The sequence below is a fragment of the Haematobia irritans genome, chromosome 1 (genome assembly GCF_050003625.1).
Source record: "Haematobia irritans isolate KBUSLIRL chromosome 1, ASM5000362v1, whole genome shotgun sequence".
Lineage (NCBI taxonomy): Eukaryota > Metazoa > Arthropoda > Insecta > Diptera > Muscidae > Haematobia > Haematobia irritans.
This window is the reverse complement of record NC_134397.1, coordinates 80,594,120-80,610,232: the sequence shown is the minus strand read 5'-3', so window position 1 is coordinate 80,610,232 and position 16,113 is coordinate 80,594,120. Positions and strand designations below refer to the sequence as shown.

At 32.6% G+C, this 16,113-nt stretch overlaps 1 protein-coding gene across 1 annotated transcript in view; it reads left to right on the top strand.

The window, feature by feature from the left end:
* LOC142221295 (uncharacterized) overlaps window positions 1–16,113 on the top strand; it is a 112,502-nt gene that overhangs the window by 75,945 nt on the left and 20,444 nt on the right. Inside the window, exon 3 of the mRNA XM_075290962.1 lies at window positions 12,705–13,250. Coding sequence (XP_075147077.1) covers window positions 13,060–13,250 — 191 coding nt within the window. The 5' untranslated portion in view covers window positions 12,705–13,059. The remainder of the gene's footprint in view (window positions 1–12,704; window positions 13,251–16,113) is intronic.

Genomic DNA, 16,113 nt, shown 5'->3' with positions numbered 1-16,113 from the left:
ACCTTTATTTATCAACCAATCTTACTCAAAGTTGGCTAAATATTATCTTCTATAGCACTAACTATATGTGCAAAAAATCATCGAAATCGGTTCTGATTTAGCCATAGCTCCCATATATATGTACCGCCCGATTTTTCTAAATTTGGCCATAAAACCCTTATTTATCAACCGATCTTACCCAAATTTTGCTAAATGTAGTATTCTATAGCACTAACTATATGTGCAAAAAATCATTGAAATCGGTTCAGATTTAGATATAGCTCCCATATATATGTCTAGCCCGATTTTCCCAAATTTGGCCATAGAACCCTTATTTATTAACCGATCTTACTAAAGTTGGCTAGATCCAGTCCTCTATAGTACTAACTATATGTGCAAAATTTCATCGAAATCGGTTCAGATGTAGATATAGCTCCCATATATGTATCACCCGATTTTGAAAAATTCGCCCCTAATAACCTTATATTTGACCAAACATGCCTCATTTCTTAACTGATCTTACTCAAATCTTGCACAAGGTAACCTTTTGTGGTATTAATCAAACGCGCAAATTGGTTCAGATTTAGATATAGCTTCCATATATATGAATTTCCCAAATTTGGCCATAGTACTCTTATTTATTAACCAATGTTACTCAAATTTCAAATTTTGATGTACTAGCCGATCGTACTTATACGTACTTGTAGCTCTTACATCAGAATATTGCACGATTTTTAAAAATTTGTAATTATTACCCACACTAATTTAACGATTTTCTCTGTTTTAATAATGGGCTCAATATTAGTGGCATACTAACTGCGTAGGTGCAATATCAACACAGCCAGTGTTGCTAGAAGTAGGGGAAATTCCCTATATGTAGGGTTTTTCTAATATTTAGCGTCTTGTAGGGACGTAGGGCCACAATATAGGACATTTTCACTCAACACAATTTGCAATAATTTTTACATTTTGTTGGCTCTAGAGGAGGAAATTAGAAGCCGGCAAGGCTTGATCTTTAACAATGTGTGGTAAACTTTATTCCTGTAGAAAATTTTGTCAACATTTTATTTCTATAGAACATGTTGTCAAAATTGTATTTCTATAGAAAATTTTTTCAAAATATTATTTCTATAAAAATTTTTCTCAAAATTTTATTTCTGTGGAATTTTTTCTCAAAATTTTATTTCTATAGAATTTATTGTCAAAATTTTATTTCTATAGAAAAATTTCTCACAAAAATTTGTTTATACACTGAAAAAAAAGCATACTCGGTTCCACAGATTTTGTCTTTACTTTAAAAAATTTGGTATTGATTCCGAGCCAAAGAAGCGGAGAATACAAGTAAGGATACTTTTAAGACACAATTCTCTTTTAAATTTAGGTTTTGTGTACTTGCTTCTAGGAAGCAAATTTTAATTTTTCGCTTTCTCAGCTTTTTTTCTTCATATGCTATCAAAGACCTTTAAAAACGAGTTAACGGCAACTTTATTTTCCAAATTAAGACTCGACTTCCAGTAGAAATTATGCTACGTTTGAAGTAAAAAACTTCTTTAAAATAAAGTTTTGAAAAACATGTCCTATATTTGAACGATTTTTTGCTTTGTAGTCAAGATACAAAAAGACAACAAATTTAAAGACAATTTCATGAAATTTAAAGAATTTTTCTGAATTATTAAAGTCAAGTTGACCTTAGCCTATACATTTTTTCTTTCATGTTAAGATACCCATTTTTAAGTCAAATCACTTAATTATAAGGACAATACGACTTTATTGAAAAGTTTATCGACTTTTGGACAAGGAAAATAACTTTATTTTAGAGAAATGCGTCTTCTATGCTAAGCAAAATTTGTATTCGTATTTTAAAGACATGAAATCTTTGACCTCACGACAATATTTTTTTCAGTGTAGAAACTTTTTCCTAAATTTTAGTTTTATAGAGATTTAACAAAAAAGATTACTAATTTGGGTAGAATTCTACCAGCTGTGGCAACCGTGGTGGTAATACAAATTTATATTCTAAGTTATATACGTTGCATATTCATGTTTTAAGATAATAAAGTACTTAGAACCATTTTTGTTTTGTAAATTTTTTTAAATTTAACGAAAAATATAGTAGGGAAAATTGTTTGGGAATGTATGTGAAAGTAGGGAACTTGTTTTGTCCTTGTAGGGTAAACCAAACATTTTCCCTGGCAACATTGACTATGAGCTATAGTCAGATTGACACAAAACACCCGTAGACATATACCCCTTAATTTTCTTAAATATGCAACTGCGGTTTATCTCCCAGACCTATATGTTACCCCACAAATGCTTATGATTACTATTTCTGTAATTGTGGTTTAGGGTATGATATAGTCGGCCCCGCCTGACTTTCTACTTTACTTACTTGTTTAATAATGGATTCAATATTAGTGGCATACTAACTCTTTTGGTGCAAAATAAACTATAGCTCCTAATATTAGACATTTCTGCTCAGATTGTGACAAGACTCTCCTAAACATGTACCCCTTTTATGTTCTTAAATATGGAAATCTCCAAAACCTATACCAATGATACCCAAAAACCATACCAATGATACCCCACAAATGCTTATGTTTACTAACTCAGTAGGTGTGGTTTAGGGTATGATATAGTCGGCCTCGCCCGACTTTCTACTTTACTCACTTGCTTTTATTGTTGGTTTGTTCTTCAATAATTTTTGTTGTTTTGATTTCAACTTAATACCATGCGTTGACGAAACTACAGAGTAGCTTAACCAACAGAGGAAAATTATATTTATCAAATGTATTTCGGCAAAGCCCTAAAACCATGTGAATTACACTCGGACCTCCCGAAAAAAGGTTTTCGATAGTTGATAGTTATTTAGGCACAGCCGACTATCGAAACCCTTTTTTCGGGAGGTTAGAGTGTACTTAACTTTGGGTTTAGTGAGTTGACCAAATTTATTCTGATAATTGGTTGATAGTTGTGCTGCAAGTAAAGGATGCTGATAACGAATATGGTAATTCCGAAACGGCCGTCCATCCAACCATCTTGCAAATAAATTTGACAAATATACTGTTCCTCTGTTGGTTAAGCTACTCTTGTAGTTTAGTCAACGTATGGTTTTAAGCTCAAATGAAAACAACTAAAAATTCTCTTCAATTTGAAAATGTTATGTGGCAATTATTAAAATATAATAGTTAAAGTTGTCATTATAGTTAAAGTTACATGGATTCATTTATGATGGATTCATTTTTGTTTCTCTGTACGGTTGGTCAAGATAAATATGTCAAGGAACAGCCACGATCACCTCTGGTTATACTTTGGTCCAAAAAGTTATGTTATTGGGCTTTTGACCAAAAATGTTCAAAATGCACCAGTGTCAAACCAGTGAGGCCATTTAGCTGGCCTTTTCATTTTCTTAATTCATAACCGAAACCATAAAATTTAGTATACATTGGTGTGGTTCCATCCATGTATACATGTAGTTCATTAGATATGATTCAATGCTTGGCAAAACAGTTGGCCAGTGTATGGGGAAGATGCAACAGACCGTTCATTTCCCGCATTTTCTTAGTTCAATGGCCATTTGGGCGCATTGTGCAGGTACATACGCCCATGCAAAAAAAAAACTTACTATGAACTTCCATCATTCAGATATTCTTCTTCATTTAGCAAAGCCATTATCAACTTTGTCCATATGGGGTCTGCCCCTTCACTTACTGAAATAGCGCTTGGCCCATAGCACAGTTGTAGGCCACTTGGCTGGGGTCTAAGACTGTCTAAATCTTGCTGTTAGAGGTTTCGCTTGCTTGCCTGCCAAGCGTCCGTCCGTCAGTCTATCCATCCATCTCTCAGTCTAAGCCATCTGCTTAGCGGCAGTAGCTGCTTTCAGGTTCATTCAGCTTTACGCTGTAAAGCTCATCGACATTTGTGCGTGCGCATTCGTCAAGAAAACAACGCGTGTATCTTAACCACGGCTTAAATGATCTGAACAATGTCGACGGAACGGAGAAAAACATAAAATAGAGTGGAGTACCTTTTTTTTGTTTTTTGACTGAAATCTTATTATTGCTCCACTACTTAGTCATTTGTTACGCGCTAAAGGAAATCTTCTTTATATCTTATTTGGTGTTTGTTTTTTGTAACTACTTGGTACTTAAGTATGTGCGTGTATGTGTAAATGTGTTTTGTATCTGTATGTTCACTTGAATTAGTTAATATGTTTTCGGTTTTGTTTTCGAAATGCATCTACCAAAGCCAATTATTTTTCATATACAAAAAGGCCTCATCACGAGTAATTTTGAAAAATGTGTTGAATGAAAAATAATTTAAAAAATATAAATTTGCGAAATTTTATTTCAAATTTATTTGAAAACAGAAGAAGAAAAAAACGAAAATAATACATTTGGTGCTTGAGGTAAATAAACACTAAGGAATTTGTGACATCAAACATAAAATAAAAGAAAAAACGACAATAACACTTTATAGGTAAGGTATCACCCGGCATAGCCAATTTTATATGCAACACAAAAATGGAACGAAAAATCGAATGGTACCTCATTTTTTTTGTTGTTTTGCATCGAACCTGTTCTCATAAGTGTTATGTTTTCGTTGCTTCGTTTTGTTGACTAATTAACGCAAGTCAAACGCTAACAATCCATCCATGCCCGCTTGCAGCACTGCAACAACGGTCCGTTCATACCACACAAATGATTCGAGTGAAAGTAAACCGATGCGATCCCATTGTAGTGCAAATTATGAACGAAAATTAATAACCCTGCCTCCCTCCACCCCTACCCATTGCCGGATTGTTTACCCAATCAAAAAAAAAATCTGAACAATAAATATTTCTTGTATTCAATTTATTAGCCATATAATATAGCTAGGCAATATGTTTGTATGTACTTGTCAGCTGATGTGTGTGAAAAACCTACTTTAAACTCTGTGCTCAATATGTGCATCTGAATGTACACTATGGTCCATATGAATAAGGCCAGCAGCTAACTGAGACTGCACATTAGAATTTTAATGTGGGTCAAAGTCAACTAAATGACTTTCAATGGGGAAATACAAAACTTTAATTCCACTAGTGAAAAATATTGCAATCATTATAAAAAAGTCAACTTTTCGACCTTTTGACTTTTTTTTGGAAATTTGAAAAAGTCGAATTTTTATAAAAACTTGGATTTTTACCTTGAACAAAATGATGCCCGATTCCAAAGATTTTGTCTTTACACTAATAATTTTGGTATCGAGCCAAAGAAGCAGAGAATTGAAATAATGATACATTTAAGACACAAGACCCTTTTTAATTTATCAGTTTTTCTGCTGTTTTCTTCAGGTGCTATCAAAGTCCTTTAAAAATGTTCTACGGACATCTTAGATGTCCAAATTCGAACTCGACGTCAAGTAAAAAATAAAGTGTGGACAATATCTTCTATTTTTAAGAATTTTTGCTTTGTACACTGAAAAAAATATTTACGTGATAATAAAGATTATGCAACCTAAATTTTAGGATGCGAAATTTACAAAATATTAAAGACAATTTTTTTTTTTTAATAATGAAATTTTAATTAAAATAAAATTCATAATCTTTGCTTCAAAAAATTTTTTCATTAAATTTATGACACAAATTTTGTAAATTTGCGTCCCTCCGTTAAAGTGGCATGTCTTTGAACTAAGTCTAATTTGCCTTAAAGTAAAGAAACACATTTTTGATTTAAAGAAATTGTCCTTAAATTAACTGAAATATTGTAACTTTAGATTTAAGATAAAAAATCCTCAAACTTATTTTGAGGATTTTGCGTCTTTGGTTTAAATTTTTTTTGGAATTATTTTACTTTGAAATATCCGTTATAATTTGGATTTATAAACTGGCATTTGTTTGTACGTGAGTACCTTTATTAATAAACCGTGAAAAGAGAATGAAAATTTAATAAATGAGATCTGTATCCTAATTTTAATTTTATTAGTCCTAGATTTAAAGCCAGATATGTCGCTAAAAAAATTCTTTATTTCAAAGAAGTCGCATCTTTGGCTCGGAATCAATACCATAATTCTTAAGGGATGGTCAAAATCTTTGGATCCAAATAAACTTTCTTTTGAGTGTAGTCAGGACACAAAATGTCAAAAAATCTAAAGACAATTTATTTAATATTAAAGAATTTTTCAGAATTAGTAAATAAAAGTTGACCTTTTTAACCACAATTTTCCTTCATTTAAAGATACCCATTTTTAAGTCGAATCACCTGACTATGGAGACTAAACGATTTCTTTGAAAAGTTTATCGGTTTTTGGACAAAAACTTCATATCAGAGAAATACGTCTTTTTTGAGAAGCATAATTAGCATTCTTTTTTTAAGGTCATGAAATCCTTGGCCTCATGAGAATAGTTTTTTCGGTGTAGTACATTTTAAATTTTTTGAGCTGCATTTAAAGCGGATAATTTTACATCTTCTTATCATAGAAATATTTGCATAACACAAAAAGATAGGTTAGGTATATTGGCAGCCCGATATATGAGGCTTGGTATCACATACCACAGTGGTGAACTTCTCTCTTATCGCTGAATCCTGCCCGATTATGTGTCAATGGCAATATACTTCCTTTTCATAGCCAAACACTTAGAGAAGCTGTGAAATTCTCAGAAATGTCACCAGCTTACTGAGAAAGGATAATCAACCCCTTTTTTTTGGAAACATAGATAAAAGACTTTTCTTTTCTGATGATACAAATTTTAGTTTTCTTTTGACGCTAAAAACTATTCTTTAACAGCAAATAAAAAAGATTAAAGGCAAACGTTTCAACAACTATTTTATATAAGAGCAAATAAACAACTAAGAACAAAATCTTTTCATTCAGAGTGACTACAATAGAAGACAATTTAATATGAATTGTTTACCCTCACTATCAAAGTTACCGCGAAAATATTTACTAGAGGTCTGCATCGAATAACTTCTCACTACATGTATGAAATTCGTTTTCGAATATAGTACATACACTATATGTCTCTCAGAGCGCAGGCAGTGAAGTGAAGAGAACTCTTCCTTATCAAATACGAACGAGTACTTATCCGAAACAATATGTGTTCCGAAAAATAGGAACAATAAAAGTGTAAGTACTTGAGGAAGAGTACAACGTGAATTCTGTTCACTTCACGTGGTACCACAAGTATTTCTCAGTTATGTGCCAAGCAACACATTCCATTGTGACTAATTATAGATATGTATGTATCTCACATATTTCATATATGTATGTATATGTCACATACTTACCTTAACGTTAGCCGTTCAGTTTAACAAACCGAAAACATATAGAATGGAGATTAACTGTTCTTTCTATTTCTCAAACTGCATATTGTACATGTAGTACTCTATGCAGTTTTGTTCTCACAACATATTCGACGTGATCGTTCTGAGTACACTTGAAGAGCGAAAGAGGAATTTGAATTCGTTGGTAGTGAAGACAAGAGGGTAACAAAAGAAGATATTCGTAGATTTTGTTGTTCATAAAAATATGAACAAATTGTTTTGCGAAACTTCGAATAAGTGTACGCATCTAGCAAATACTGCATATACAAATGAAATTGTGCAGACCTCTAGTATTTACATCAAATGTCCGCTTCTATCAAATATTAACTTTGTGTTTAGTACAAGTCTACAAGTCGTTTGTGGCCACTATCAAAAATCGATCAACATCCTCAAAATAATTTTTAGGCTATATTTGAAGAGTTTCATTTTCAAACAAAAGGTTCTATATATCACTTATTTTGAATATTGGTTCCCTAAATTAAGGAAGTTTTCTTCACAGGGACGCAGTATTAAAATATGAGATTTCTAACTTTGAAATGAAAATCTTGGTTTTAAATTGAAGATTAAAAGCACTTTGAAGTAAAATTTGTGCAAAATTTATTATCTTTACTTTACAGAAGCCCTCTTCGAATTTATTAAATAACGAAATTCTTAAATGAATATTTACATATTGTGTAAAAAAATCTGACTGACACCCAAAGAAAAAATATCTTTTTCAATTTCAATCTAACAAATACTCCAAATGTCATTATTTTGTGAAAAAATAATCATTATTATGTGAATTAAATTATGCACATATGTGATCAAATGTTAGCTTTAGTGTACTGGCGTGTTAAATTTTTTTATATATGGAAAGATTTTTTATTTATTTTATTGAATAACACCCGCACAACTGATTTCTTATAATTACGGTACGGAAGAAAATATCCTATAGTTTTTAAAATCGTATAGCTAATACCAAATAACAAGAAGTTCCATCTCCGCTTATAGCACATCAAAATATCGATTTTCCACTAGATAAAAACGTTTGTTTAAAATTTCGTGAACAGGTGAAATAATAAGACGATCTAACGATGTCCATCCGGCTGTCTGTCTATCTGTTGTAATAACGCGTCCCTATTACATTGGTTTTATTGGCTTTAGGTTTATTTGGTTTTAGTTTATTTTTAAGAAGTTTTCACATTTGTGGAATTTTTTGATGACAAATAAGTTCAATGCTAAAAGCAGAAGAAAATTTTCGTATATTCCTCAAACATAGTAAGAATGAACTACGGCTTGGTTAATATCATATGTTAATGGTGTTTAAAATAGAAATGAAAAACTCTCGTTATTTTAACACCGCACTATGGAAATTTCAAAAAAATGGAATACACTTTAGATCAAGTTTCGCAGTAGGTAGTTTATTCTTCGCATAGAACAGTTCACTTTTTTCCTGTGTATACTCCGCAATTTTTAACCGATTTGTCTAAAACTAGAAATATAGAGGTATTTTAAATCTTCTGAGAGATGTGTCAAATTTGATGGATATCAGTTAATGATTTCGTATAGCTTCCATATACTCAGATTTCCCGATTTGATTTCTCAACAGCTAAACGTCATATATTTTATCCGATTCGCCGATGAAATTTTGAACACTGTGTTATTTTGCATCCACAAATGGATGGCTGAATGCGATAGTAAAAAATACGCATTTTTATCCAATTTGCCTAAAATTTTAAATGTAGATGTAACCCCCCATATTCACCGGTCTCCTAAGTTGACTTCTTTTCTAAATTGCCTGAAAGTGGAAATAAAATTTTCCTATTTTACTTTTCGTATGATCTCGAGCCATCAAAAGGGGCGTTTTTATACCCTCCACCATAGGATGAGGGGTATATTAACTTTGTCATTCGGTTTGTAACACATCGAAATATTGCTCTCAGATCCCATAAAGTATATATATATATATATATTCTGGATCGTGCTGAAATTCTGACTCGATCTAAGCATGTCCGTCCGTCCGTCCGTCTGTTGAAATCACGCTAACTTCCGAACGAATCAAGCTATCGACTTGAAATTTGGCACAAGTAGTTATTATTGATGTAGGTCGGATGGTATTGCAAATAGGTCATATCGGATCACTTTTACGTATAGCCCCTATATAAACGGACCCCCAGATTTGCCTTGCGGAACCTCTAAGAGAAGCATATTTCATCCGATCTGCCTGAAATTTGGTACATGGAATTGGTATATGGTCTCTAACAACCATGGAAAAATTGGTCCACATCGGTCCATAACTATATATAGCCCCCATATAAACCGATCTCCAGATTTGGCTTGCGGAGCCTCTAAGAGAAGCAAATTTCATCCGATTCGGTTGAAATTTGGTACGTGGTATTAGTATATGGTCTCTAACAACCATGCTAGAATTGGTCCCTATCCATAATTATATATAGCCCACATATAGACCGATCCCCAGATTTGGCTTGCAGACCCTCATCCGATCCGGCTGAAATTTAGTACATGATGTTGATATATGGTCTCCAACAACCATGCCAGAATTGGTCCATATCGGTCAATAAATATATATAGCCCCCATATACCCCGATCCCCAGATTTGAACTCCGGAGCCTCTTGAGATTTGAACTCCGGAGCCGATCCGTTTGAAATTTGGTACGTGGTGTTAATATGTGGTCTCTAACAACCATGCAAAAATTGGTCCTCATCGGTCTATAGAAGCAAAATTCATCCGATCCGGTTGAAATTTGGAACGTAGTGTTAGTATTTGGCCGCTAACAAACATGCCAAAATTGGTCCATAACGGTTTATAGTTATATATAGCCGATCCACAATCACACAAAAATTGGCCAATATCGTTTCATATTCATGGTTGCCACTCGAGCCAAAAATAATCTACCAAAATTTTATTTTTATAGAAAGTTTTGTCAAAATTTTATTTCGTGATTTGTTTTTCATTGTGGGTTTGTACTTCAATCATATTTGTTGTTTTGATCTCAGCTTTAAAACCATTGTGTTGACTAAACTACAAGGGTAGCTTAACCAACAGAGGAAAAGAATGTTTGTCAAATTTATTTGGGCAAAGCCCTATAGACTGCAAGATGGTTGGATGGACGCACGTTTCGGAATTACCACATTCCTCATCAGCATCCTCTACTTGCAGCAAAACTATCAACCAATTATCAGAATAAATTATTTCTATAGAAATTTTTGTCCCGATTTTATTTCTTTAGAAAATTTTGTCTAAATTTTATTTCTATAGAAAATTTTGTCCAAATTTTATTTCTATAGAAAATTTTGTCAAAATTTTATTTCTATAGAAAATTTTGTCAAACTGAATTATATACGTATTTAATCGGCTTATTATGTTTAATATATACCCCGCACTGAAAAAAATATTGGTCAAAGATTTCATGTCTTTAAAATAAGAATGCAAATTTTGGTTAGCACGGAAGACGCAATTCTCTACTATAAAGTTTTTTTCCTTGTCCAGAAGTCGATAAACTTTTCAATGAAGTCGTATTATCCTTAGAATTAAGTGATTTCACTTAAAAATGGGTATCATAACATGAGAGAAAAAATTTTTGGGCTAAGGTCAACTTGACTTTAATAACTCAGAAAAATTCTTTACATTTAATGAAATTGTCTTTAAATTTGTTGCCTTTTTGCATCTTGACTACAAAGCAAAAAATCGTTCAAATATAGGACATGTTTTTCAACACTTAATTTTAAAGACGTTTATTACTTGAAACATATCATAATTTCTACTGGAAGTCAAGTCTTAATTTGGAAAATAAAGTTGTCGTTAACTCGTTTTTAAAGGACTTTGATAGAATATGAAGAAAAAAAGCTGAAAAAGCGAAAAATTAAAATTTGCCTCCTAGAAGCAAGTACACAAAACCCAAATTTAAAAGAGAATTGTGTCTTAATAGTATCCTTACTTGTATTCTCCGCTTCTTTGGCTCGGAATCAATACCAAAATTTTTAAAGTAAAGACAAAATCTTTGGAGCCGGGCATGCTTTTTTTTCAGTGCGTATGGACTAACATACAATTGAGAGGACGGTGTTAAGAAGTTTTAAGATACCTTGCCAAGTGTACCGCAACCAAAGTAATTCGATTGTGGATGAGAGTCTTTAGTACACTCAAAAAAAGTGAACTCTCTATTTCACTAAAGCCTATTTAACTTTATCTTAGTTGATGGAATTATTATGTTTGGAGAAAGTTTCCTTTACTCTAATAATTTTTTGCGTACATTAGTTAAATTAACTAAAACCGTGGAAAAAAATATACACAAAGGAAGTATAAAGATTAACTAAATTCGTGTATTCCACAAAATAGTTCATTATTTCTTTAAATTTGTAAATTTTTCTACAAATGCGTTCATCATGAACTTCGTATGTCACTAAAGACATTCTTGCAATTTTGAACTCCAATATTTTCCATCAAACTACAAAATTTTCTTTAACAAGTGAAAAAACTTAATTATGTCCAATAAATTTTCTTGAATTTGTCGAAAAATATTTACTTATTTTTATAACATCGGCGAGCTGCCAGCGTTTGTAATACTGTTTAGTTAAAATTTTCTACAAATATTCAAAATTTTCTAAAATCAACCGAAAGATTTCTTCCTGGTGGGTTCACTGTTTTTTCAGTGTAGAAGTTTCTACGCAATCCATGGTGGAGGGTATATAAGATTCGGCCTGGCCGAACTTACGGCCGTATATACTCAGAAAAAATTGTTCTTGTAGATCTAGAGTATTATGTAGTCTCCATACAGTGCAAATTTTAGTTTAGCTTAGTTTCGTTAACTTTAGCATTTGAACGGATTTTCTTGAAGGAGTAAGTTTCATCATTTGATCTGAAATTCTATATATTATCATGAAATACGTTGTGACGCGATTTGCTCAAAGGAAAATTTTAATATGTCATCCATGGTGGTGCGTGTTAATTCGACCCAGATATAATGTTTGTTCTAAACGCTCAAAACGAATTGTTAATTTCTAATGTCAGATCGAAATTTTCATTTGACTTTGCTTTGCAGTGTTATAAAGTATCGAAAAATGTTCCTAATATTCACATGAATGCAAAGATTTGAACCCTAATATTGTTTCGACCACAGCTGTATACATCTGGTTGTGGTATCCAGCATCATTATATAATAATGATGCTGGATACCACATAAATAGTACCACAATCACGTGATAATGCAGTTTCAAACTGCAAAAATTAAAAAAGTTTAATTAAGGACAATTCATTTCATCCTATAATAATGTGAGCATGGCTGGTCTTATTTAAATATCTCGCAGTATACTTAAATCATAACTAACTGCCCATATTTTCATGTATTGTATCTAACCATTTATTACAGCCATACGAAACAGCCATCAATCTCATTTATATGTTTGCTTGCAACACTTGCTATTTTACAGTGGACACTCGAAATAAGTCAACAACAATCAACTGCTGGCAACATTGCATGCAAAATAGCTCCAACAAAAACAGACATTCATGGAAGTTTGTTGTGATGCAAAGTTTGTGAATTTCTTGATAATTAATTGAAATATTTAACAACAATACGAAGCAGAATGTGAAGTATTACAAAACCTCCAACAAAGAAAAAAAAATACAAAGTGGAAACGAGAAAAACCAAATAATCATAGTGATTATTACTCAGCTATTTGCCACATCCACATGCAACCACCGTGTTCCCCTTAGCTTACTCATTGTCCGAGGATTGTTAAACATTTGAAGTTATTTTGACTGAAAGTTCTGAAAATATCGAGAATGGTGACCAGCAAATCGGATAATCAACTTGTTGCTTTGCCAAAAATGAATTCTGTCCGTTCACGCAAAGCCAACGGTAGTAATTCATCAGCAATTAGACTCCTGGATAGTGATCACCAGGAGACCTCATCCAGTGTTAGCCGTAATTCAGTGTACAAATTAAAAATCGATTTAATGTTTGACGACACAAGGTAGGTACTTTTTTATGTATAATTCAATTAGTACATTATTATTCATATTACGTACGTCTTCCATATATTGCCAATAAACATAAAAACCTAGCAAAAAAATTTTGGAAGTTATTCAAGAGGCACCACTTTAAAAGCACTTCCAAAAATGTGCTCCCAACAAAATTATTTGTTTATTTTTTGCAACCCGGAAAGTTTTGTTCACTTTTGTATAACTCGTTTTTTCATATTTTTATGTGATAATTTTTCCATTTTCTTTTTGTTTCAAATACTTTAAAAACAGAGTAATACCTCATACACATTAGGCTCGAAATCTATTCAAAGTGGATTTGAAATCCCTTATATATATAATGCCAATTACAGTTGAAATCTATTTAAAGTGGATTTTGGAAATGTAGTGTAAATGAGCTATAAGAATAATAACAAGTATATACGGCCGTAAGTTCGGCCAGGCCGACGCTTATGTACCCTCCACCATGGATTGCGTAGAAACTTCTACTACAATCGAATTACTTGGGTAGCGGTAACACTTGCCAATGGCGCGGTATCTCAAAACTTCCTAACACCGTCTTCTAAATTGTAAGTTAGTCCATACGTGGTATATATTACATAAAAAAGGTATATACAGGTAAGTCTGCAAATAATTACGAACCGATATGGACTTTTGCGCGGTAATTAGAGAGCCAGAATCGAAATATGAGGGTCGCTTTATATGGCTCCGGAAGTCAAATCTGGGGATCGGTTTATATGGGGGCTATATAGAATTATGGACCGATATGGACCAATTCATGCATGGTTATTAGAGACCATATAATAACACCACGTACCAAATTTCAACCGAATCGGATGAATTTTGCTCTTTCAAGAGGCTCCGGAAGTCAAGTCTGGGGATCGGTTTATGTGGGGGCTATATATAATTATGGACCGATCTGGACCAATTTTTGCATGGTTGTTAGAGACATATACTTACACGATGTACCAAATTTCAGCCGGATCGGATGAATTTTGCTCTTCCAAGAGGCTCCGAAGCTCAAAACTGGGGATCGATTTATATGGGGGCTATATATAATTATGGACCGATATGGACCAATTTTTAAATGGTTGTTAGAGACCATATACTAACACCACTCACCAAATTTCGGATGAAATAGGCTTCTCTTATAGGCTCCGCCAAATCTGAGGGTCCGTTTATATGGGGGCTATACGTAAAAGTGAACCGATATGGCCCATTTGCAATACCATCCGACCTACATCAATAACAACTACTTGTGCCAAGTTTCAAGTCGATAGCTTGTTTCGTTCGGAAGTTAGCGTGATTTCAACAGACGGACGGACGGACATGCTTAGATCGACTCAGAATTTCACCACGACCCAGAATATATATATATATACTTTATGGGGTCTTAGAGCAATATTTCGATGTGTTACAAACGGAATGACAAAGTTAATATACATCATATGGTGGAGGGTATAAAAATACTAAATTCCTTCTAGAAAAATTGTGAATTTTTGAAAGTATTTGAAGTCAAACATTCCAGACAAGCGATAGAATATATTAAAATCGTAAAAAAGTTAAAAATTTTTTATTTGGTAAAGTATCACACAATTTTATAATTCACATTCAAAAAACACACTATTCGGATTATACCTCAAGAATTGATGCAAATTCAGTACAACGGCTAAATCCTATGACAAGCCAATCTTAAATTCATAGCTTATGTGCCAATTTTGCACCACTTCCGGATTCAAAAAGAAAATTTTCACTACTTTGTTGGCGACGCTTTCTTTTTGCTGGGAAATGAGGAAATGCCGTATATTGATAACTCTTTCGAAAATTTTTTCAATGAATTAGCTTAGAAATCAACTTGAGAAATTGTTGAGATAGTCGCGTTCTTAACAACAACTTTTCAAATTGAAATTAATTTCAATGTTTCAAACATATGAGAGAATGTATTGAAGGCAAGCAAATAAATTATAACAGATACTTCAAAGTAAAAAATGTTTTATTAATTCCAAAGAAAAAACTTTAAACCACACATGCTAAATCCTCAAAATAAGTCTTAGCCTATATTTGAAGCGTTGTTATTTTAATTCTAAAGATTCAATATTTCAGTTAATTTAATGACGATTTCTTTAAATCAAAAATATGTTTATTTACTTTAAGGAAAATTTGCCTTAGTTGAAAGACATATGACTTTAACGGAGAACCTCATTTCAAGCTAAGTTTTTAGGCATTTAAATTAATTCTTCATTGAATAGTTAATGAAGAATTCTTCGTAAAATTAATGAAGATAATTCTTTCGGTGTATACTAACACCTCCGGAGGTCAAGTCTAGGGGTCGGTTTATTTGAATTCTTCATTAAAACAACGAAATTTTCATTCGTAAATTTTACGAAGAACATTTTACGAATATACGAAACGTCTACGAAATATTCCAGTTTTCTTCATAAAAAGTTCGTACTTTTACCGAAACTTTCTTCAAATTTCATGACTTTTGTGAATAAGTTTTTATGAATTTACGAATATTTTACAAAACATTCTGCATTCAAATTTCTTCATAAAAAGTACGAAACATTTTCTTTGAAATAACAAAGAAGTTTCATTTGAAGTTGAAAAATTTCCGTTCGTGACATAAAATTGTCGTTGATAATGTGCTTGAGTGTATTCCTTTATTCAATTTTTTAATGCATGTCTATGCTACTTCTCATTTTGGTGACAGCATGCTATGAATAAAAGTGAAGCAAAGAACGGTTTTAGACGATGCAATAATTGCATGCAATAATTGCACGCAATTCTTGTTTGTAGGCAAACGGGGTAGAGAAGCAAAGGGGGTAGAAAAATTTCATGTTTTCCGTTCCTCTTGCA